The sequence below is a fragment of the Typha angustifolia genome, chromosome 14 (assembly GCF_048772165.1).
Source record: "Typha angustifolia cultivar Huaian chromosome 14, ASM4877216v1, whole genome shotgun sequence".
NCBI classification, from domain to species: Eukaryota; Viridiplantae; Streptophyta; class Magnoliopsida; order Poales; family Typhaceae; genus Typha; species Typha angustifolia.
The window spans coordinates 4,263,207-4,271,908 of NC_133252.1; the positions used below are offsets into that span (position 1 = coordinate 4,263,207).

Genomic DNA, 8,702 nt, shown 5'->3' on the forward strand with positions numbered 1-8,702 from the left:
TTTATTAAAGGATTGTATTAAATTTTTTTATAGGTTATGCTAAATATTAGTGAAATAATATTTTTAGAGAGAATAAGTCTAATCATTTAGCCTCATACCAAATGGTAAGCACTATTCAAACAATTTATGTGTTTTTTATGAGTGTTTGAATGAGTTAAAAGAATGCTAGATTTAGATGGTTCAGTTGTTTGGCTCAATGATTTAGCTAGGTTGATGATTCGGAACAACTTAATATACTAGCTAAAGTTTTGTGGGATCTAAGTATTTTTGTATCTAGAGATGGTTGACCTTTTGTCCAGCTCATATTTAGTCTTCTAAGCTCTTGAATGAAAAAAAAAATATTGTCTACAATTCCCAACATGGATTTAAAAAAAAATATAAGCCTTAGAAAAATAATCTAATCCGCTTAGTCCACTGAAAAATATTGTAAATCTTCAATACTTATATGAAGAGTAATTAGTACGAGGTTGAGTGCATCCTCTAAAAACTTCTTCTCTTTCAAAAGAAAAGGAAAAAAAAACTCAAAACACTATCCCATAGATAATCAATATAATCTATTGATAAATATTGTAATCTACATAAAATCAATATGTAAATACTATAAATCCACAGATAAATATATGACAAAATATGCTTATTAGTATATTTTTTTTTCTAATTAAATGTCATCTGACACTAAGTACATGTTTGAGGAGTCCTTGGTATAGCTTAGACTAAGTTATATGGAGTCCTTGGTATAACTTAGACTAAGTTATATTAGTTGATATTTCTAAATAATATCTAGGATAAAAAGTCAAAATCACTAAAATAATACAAGAAGATAATAAGGAGACTCTTGGTTTAAATTCTCGATATATTTCATATTGTACTTTCTATGTATTTTATATTTGTATTACAAATTCTCTCTATTTCACTATTTTTGACCGATTTGTCATTGCCTTACCTTTTAAAAGTTTTTAACAACTTTACATTTTATGTAATAAAGTATAATAAAATGATAAGACATATTCTCCATTCATACGCAAAATATAGAGAACTCTTTCTTATTAGGTGAGACTAGGTCTGAGAGAATATGTGTGACCACTTTTTAAGCTCTTTGTCCTCATCTCTATCTTCCTCCCTATTATTTGAAAAAAAAATTGCAGTGCATATTTTTCATAAAAGGCTCTACAAAAATTGCAACGAAGTCATTGTTTATCTCTCTACTACGATAACTCTTATTTCACTATTTTACTCATACTTTTTATATAAACTCTGACTAATGTTATTTTATATGCGTTTGGAAGCTTATTTAGTCATCTACAAATTTCTATCTAATTAATATTTAAAAATTCAACTAGTTTATAGGTTTAAAATTTAATATTAATTTAAATAATAAAACTATCTTTCATTTACTCTTTTTGTCATAAATTTTTCATATTAACTCCGATCGATAATAATTTTTTAGGCATTGGAAAGAATATTCAATCCTCTACAATTTCATATCTAATGAGTATTTTTAAATTCGATTATTTTTAAAAATTAAAATTAAGTTAAACATTATAACTTATAAAAAATAAAAAAAAATCTACCTTACATTTCCCTTTTTTATGAACTTTTTAAATTAATTTTAAGTTATCGAAAATGAACGAATTAAAGATGCTCATTACATTTGAAGTTGTAGAGGACTAGATAAGTTTACTAACACATATAAAATATTATCGGTCGGAGTTTATATAATAAAAAATATAAGCAAAATAGTTTAATTCACTCTTTTGCTTATATATATTTGCATATGAGAGGATTAAATAAGCTTTCCAACGCTTATAAAATATCGTCGATTAGAGTTCATACGAGAAAGATATGAATGAAATAGCTCTATTCACTCTTTTGCTCATATATTTTTTATATAAACTCCGATGATGATATTTATATGCGTTGGAAAACTTATTCGACTCTTTACAATTTCATCTCTAATCACTATAGTCAAATTTGATCATTTCCAATGTGTATAAAATATTCTAAATAGGTGTTTGTACGAGAATGACGTGAGCAAAATAGTTTTTTTCACTCCTTTGTATCTTTTTCATATAAACTTTGATGATATTTTATTTGTATTGGAAAGCTTATTCAATCCTCTACAATTTCATCTCTAATGAGTATTTTCAAATTCAATTAATTTGATGACTTAAAATTAAAAAAATCTATAAGAAAAAGAGTATATGTTATCGTACGTTGGTCGCCAATGCAAGTCAGTAGGTAGACTTTTTTCTTAATTATAATATTTAAATTAATTTGAAGTTACCAAAATTGTCGAATTTATATATATTCATTAGGGATGAAGCTTTAGATAATTAAATAAGCTTTCCAACGCATATAAAATAATGTCGAGCAGATTTCATATTGAAAATATTTTAACCCCATCATAGTAGGGAGATGAACGAAGACTTCAACAATTGAGCTACAAAAAAATAATAGGGGAGGATGGGTACGAAAAAAAAAAACTTAAAAAATTCATTATAAGTCTTTCCTCACATTCAATCTCATCAAATAAGGAAGAGTTCCTTCTAAAATAATTTATATTTCTTCACACGCAATCTTTTGTCTAAAATAATTATATCATTTCATTGTGCTTCATTAAAAGAAAACTAGAGTTGTTAGACACAAAATATAAGGCGAGGGCAAATCAATAAAAAAATTAGTGAAATATGAAGAATTTATAATGAAAACATAAAATTGGGAGAAACTACAATTTAAAAAATATCTCGAGTTTATAAGACAAAACTCCCAATAATAAGTTTAAATTACCACAAAACTTAATAAGCTTCCAAAAATATATATCCATAACTTAATTAAAAGTGAAAAAATATACTCTCGTGAGGCAACATAACTAATGCAAAAAGTAACTAAACTAAAATTCAACTAAATCTCCTCCTTTGCTCCTTCATGACCTTGATGTCATTTATTGATTTGAAAATATGTTTTCCAAAAAACATGAGCATAAAACTTAGCAAATATATATCCTTATAATTTAAAAACAATATAATAGATAATACAACCGTAAATATCATGCTCAAGAGATAATATAATAAGCTCATATATACAACAACAATAGTTCATCATTTAACAATAGAAAGTAAATCATGCATCACATCATATACTCTTTAGAGCCTCAAGATCATTACATTGCATGCTCTCTCAAAGCAACCACACAAAGTACTAACATCATATTTTCTTCTAGAGCATCACACAATAAGAATGGATAGATATTTTATTATAATATTATTTGTACATGCCTAAGGCTACTATATATAATTAATTATTTATGATCGTTAGATTAAGGACTTTGATAGTAAACCCATACTCATCTCACTATCACCGTACTTCGTGTAGGATTACGAGCATTTGGCTTATAAAATATGTCAATTTTTCTTTATAGTTATCATTAATTTTCAAGATCATCAAGTTTCTGATCTCTATACTAGGTAACAATTACACATGCTCAAACCTCGCATCTAGTTACCTGGTTGTCCTCCCAAAACTAACAAAATAAATAAATATATATCTATATATATAATATGTCTCTAATCTCAGTTGAGTGAGTAAAAGAGTACGGTTGACGGTATATGAAAGTGCTATAGTGTTAATATCATACATGGCATGATCATATTTAAAGTGCAACAAATTATAAAGTACATATTTAATCATAATAGTTTAATAAAGTACAATGATGATAATAAAGGATGTATGAGCACATATACATGTCACAGTATATCAAAAACATCATAATGCTAGCTAGCATCATCATCACACTGTCTACACTACCAATAGACTACATATGATTCATTTGCCTAAAATTGCTTCTTAGTTATTTGGCCACTTTTATATCTTAGGATCATTCTCGTAGTGTAACATAACTATTAACAATGAATAAACTTGAAATACAATTAAGATGACTTAACTAGAATATACATTATTAATTAGGTTATGTATTGTCACTAGGTTTTTAGCGTAAAACTACAAAATGGAATGTTTCATTATAAAAAGTAAGAGTCCGAAATGGGATATAACAATGTAAGATATGATATTTGAGGATGTCAAGATAATTCTTAATAATATTTAAATTTAATAAAATAATAGTTATATTCAAAAAGGTACTCCAACAACACATATAGTTTTATCGTGCGAAAAAATAAGGTTATTTGAAGCAGAAATTAAATTTGAGTAGTAGAGATCAATAACATTGAGATGTTTGGAATGACACTTATAAAACTTCAATTATGTCCAAATAGCATTTAAGGTATTTGTCCTAGCACAAATCACATATGTGCTTCCAACGTCAACTTAAAGGACTTAGAGTCAAAAGTGATGAAGGAAGTGATCCATCAAAGTAAGAACTTATGGCAATTAGAGTTTCAACCTAAAGATCTAGCTCCCTTGCAGAGTATATATATTTCATTAATTAAGTGAGGAGAACTTCATCATATGTTCTAATGTTGGTAATTCAACTAACGATCAGCTAGAGCATCAAAGGCATTGAAACATTTATCTACCATCTATTATGACACGTATTTTTGTTATGACCCGATCTCGGTATTGGTTTAAGCTCTAGGAATACAATTAGTGCATTCGAAGGAAAATATTAACCAGACATTTTTTCATAGCCAGAAAATTAAGAAACTAGTAAGGTTCGCTCTATAACTTTTTGAAATACAATTTTTATATTTATGCTCTTTGTAGGTTTGAACTGTAGCTAGGTCAAAAGGCAGCAAAGATCTAGTGGTTGTGTTTATGATTGTGTTGGTGGTGAAGGTGGAGATGAAGTGGCTGTGGATTATAGGTATGGTTTGCACGAGGTGCTGCTGGATGAAGAAAGAGAAGGGGAACGGTGTTGGTAACTTATGGTGGAGAGTGGGGTCCAATGGATGAGAGAGGTTAGAGGTAACCAATGGCAAAATAACATGTGGCTAGGATTGAATGAGGAGGGAGAAGCTTTAGATTAGAGGAGAGAAGATAGATTCAAAATGATAATTTCTTTAATAAAATCCTAATGAAGTTGTCTTGCAGATATTTAGAAGTTGACTCGCAACCAAACAACTAAGAAAAATAATTTTAATACAATCATTCTTGTTGAGGACGTTCGAACAGCCTTGCGACACATTCTAGCAACTAAATATAGTTTCTTTATATGTGCGAACACGATTTGTGTTTGTACGTGATGTTCAAATGCCCATTCTTTGTGTTCAAACAGTGTAGTCAAAAAAACCTTACTCATCAAAACGTATTTAATTCATGTTGTACTCCACATTATATATTGGAGGCTCATTAGTTAACCTAAACCAAAATTATTAACCAAACCACATTAAAATGTTAAACCAACTCAACTAACATAAGCTGAAAATAATTTAAACTAAGTGCTGAAAATAACTTTCTATCTAGATAAGTGACTCAAACCATGAGCTCAATCTGACTCGAATCACATCAGTTATACCTATGACTTAGTAGTAAAATAAATTAGAACTTTTCTTCTTATGGAATAGTTTATCAAGAAGGAGTTCAAGCAAATGAGGAATTTCAATCAGTCAAGTCTTACCTTACTCTTGCAAGTCTTTTAGTGTGCTTGTCTGCTTTCTTGTTCTCGTTGGTGTGGTTACAGTAATTATAACTGAAACTTTTTCTATGATTTAAATAAATAGATTGATTCGATTCGAATAGATCCATAGTTTATTTTCCTCTCTTTGGTTTGAGAGATTTTTCACATTAAAAGATTATACCATAGTTTTTTTACCATGGTTTACTTTTTCTAATCATTCTCAGCTTTTAGCATCAATTTAAGGGTACCTCATATGACTTGGTAGTGAAATAAATTAGAAGCTTTCTATGAGTTTATTTACTAAACTAGTATTATTTTAATTTATTTTTATCAAAATAGATTACTCCTCAAACTTATTATTAAATAGAATCTAATTTATTATAGTCTTAATAAAATATTGAACTAATTAATATTTATACTTAATGCTAATCAGTTCATTCTAGTCAAAAACTCTCGTTCTACTCCATCTGGAGTTCAAGCAAATGATAAACTTCAGTCAAAGTATTTGGTGCTATTAGAATGATTATAAGTAAAACTTATTTTATAATTAAGAAAGAAGAGGTGTCATTTTCAAATCTTAAATATTCAACAATATAGATTAGAAAATTGAGCCGAGCTTCCAACACGGCTTTGGAAACGCGGAGTTGACACGGTAACATTACAATGCCTTAACTTCACAACAATATCACTCTAGCCTCTTTTTCTTATCATACAAAAATTTCACTCCAGCGCTGAGGAATCAAAAACTAATTAAATAATTAAGAGCTCTATTGCAATATAACTCTAAATTTGGAGTCTCACTGTAGAAATAGATCCCAGCTCTAATTTTTTAAATTTTTTTAAAATTTCAAATTTACTAAATAAGTATTATATTTAATAAGTTTAATTTTATTTTTATCTTTTATTAGATAATCTAGTCAGCTAAACCGAGTATATAATTAGTTTTACTGATCAGATTTTAATAAAAATAATATCGTTAAAAATATCCCATTGATACCTTTAAAATGGGTTTAATATTAAATTATTTTTAAGTTAATTTAAATTTTAAATTTTTATTATTTATAAAAATAAGTATAATATTTTATTATTTATAAAATAAATATTTTTTTATTATTTAAAATTAATGTGCGCTAAAATATAATTACTTAAATACATCAAATAAAATTATATTAAATATCTATTATTTTTATTATTAAATATTAATTTCTGTATACTTTATATAATATAATTTTCATGCGTTTAAACTTCTAGAATTATTAAATATTAGTTTTATTTTAAAGTTTTTGAACCATATATATTTTATTAAAAAATAAAACTAAAAAACTTATTAAATAATTTAAAATAAATAATATATATATATATATATATATTATATTATTAAATTAATAAATATAGAGTTCGGTGACCATGCATTCTCTTGGCTTCGTATTGGCTCCAAATAAAGCTCAGTTGGAGATGCTCTAACACTCTCACACATACATTGTTTAATTTAACTCATATTATATATATATATATCCCACCAATCGTTATCCTCTCTTAATTTTTCTTCGTACATTATTGAAGATAAACACAAAAACCATGTATTATGCGGAACTGTATCTAATCATCATACATAAATATTTGCAAAGACTCAAGTAGATATTGGTAAAATTAACGCTTCATCTCCAAAATTTTAGTTATCCACCTTCCACTAAAAACAATTCTATACACAAACCGACTTCAAATATATACACATATAGATTACACATTGGACGAGCACTTTTATTCTTCTTGCCGCCTTCCATCTCTTCCGCATCACGACCACCCATTCCTTGCATTACCCCTCATCATCCGTACGAAGTCATCGAACCCGACGAACCCGTCGCCGTTCGTGTCGACCCCCGCGATCATCCGGCGGCAGTCCTTGATCGTGCACTCCTCGTCCCCGATCGCTGCGAAGACACCGAGCAGCTCCTCGGGCGAGATCCTCCCGTCGCCGTCGACGTCAAAGACGTCGAACGCCTCCCGGATCTCCTCCAGGGCCGCCGACGCCTCGCCGGCAGCGAGCTCCTCGACTGCGGCCTCCAACGCCGCGACCTCCTCCTCGGTCGGCGGGTCCGGGCAGAAGCGACGGAGCACGGCCTCCGCGTCCCGCCTAGAGATCTTGATGTCGCACGGCGGGAGGACGGATTTGGGGGTGGAACCGGATTCTGAGGAAGCGGTGGTGGCGGATCCAAAGGAGGGGGCGTCGGATCGGGAGATGGAGCGGGTTTTGTGCTTCTTGGAAGAGTTGGGGAAGAAAGAGGATAGAGAAAGCTTCATTGTTGGAGAGCAGGGGAGAAGTAATTGGCTTTGGAAGTGAGGAAGTGAGAGGATTTTAAAGAAGTGAGAAAAGGGAAGTGAGCTTCGCGGAAGCTTCGTGCGAGGACATGGGCACGCATTTGTACTCATCGATGCCGATTGATATGGAAAGGTATGTGGGATGGTTTCTTTGCTTTTCATTCACTCATTATATTATATATATATATAAATAGTTGGTGGATAGTACTAGTCATTTTTTCTTTTCTTGTTTGCATGTTAGCCGTTATTGTGATCCGTAATGTTATATTTTATTATATGTAGAAACACATCTTCCATTGCCAACGGTTTGGGTGTATATTGCGGCCTTCCCTTGCTTTGCCACGTCATATTCCAGGATCACCCATTGTTTTGGGGGTACGGTTGAGGTGGGGCGCACCAGTGCGCTTTTTCCTTACCCACCCTACAATTTATCCGGAATGTTCTATTCTTATATTTGAATTTTTTTTCCTTTTTATTTAATGAAAGTCGCCATAATATATCAGGCCTTCAAAAATGTCTTCAGGGAGGTCAAAAAAGTCTTTTCTGACAGGCTGTCGACGCTTATGAGCTCGGCTCCAACTCTAAATAAGCGTAATCAATCGAGCAAAGTTTATGGCTCAAAATTTTAATTGATTCACTAGGATCAGCTCACTCGAGCTCAAGTAAGTATATATATATATATACTTCGTGCTATTTTTTATACAAGGAATCTTTAGATGCTTAGTCCCATATAAGAAAATGTCAAATTAGATTTAGTAGATTAGATTAATAGAGTTGTTAAGCTTTCTGGATCGAGCTGGTCAGCTGATTC

General features: G+C 30.4%; 1 protein-coding gene across 1 annotated transcript; it reads right to left on the reverse strand.

Annotated features, from left to right (window-relative positions):
- Positions 1-7,235: 7,235 nt before the first annotated feature.
- LOC140776045 (probable calcium-binding protein CML35) lies at positions 7,236-7,903 on the reverse strand. The gene has a single exon (XM_073119594.1). The coding sequence runs from the start codon at positions 7,871-7,873 to the stop codon at positions 7,367-7,369; it is 507 nt and encodes a 168-aa protein (XP_072975695.1). The 5' UTR covers positions 7,874-7,903; the 3' UTR covers positions 7,236-7,366.
- Between the last annotated feature and the right edge of the window lie 799 nt (positions 7,904-8,702).

Bases quoted from the DNA above. Each gene is read 5' to 3' on its own strand.
- LOC140776045 (XM_073119594.1), bottom strand. From the start codon at position 7,873: ATGAAGCTTTCTCTATCCTCTTTCTTCCCCAACTCTTCCAAGAAGCAC.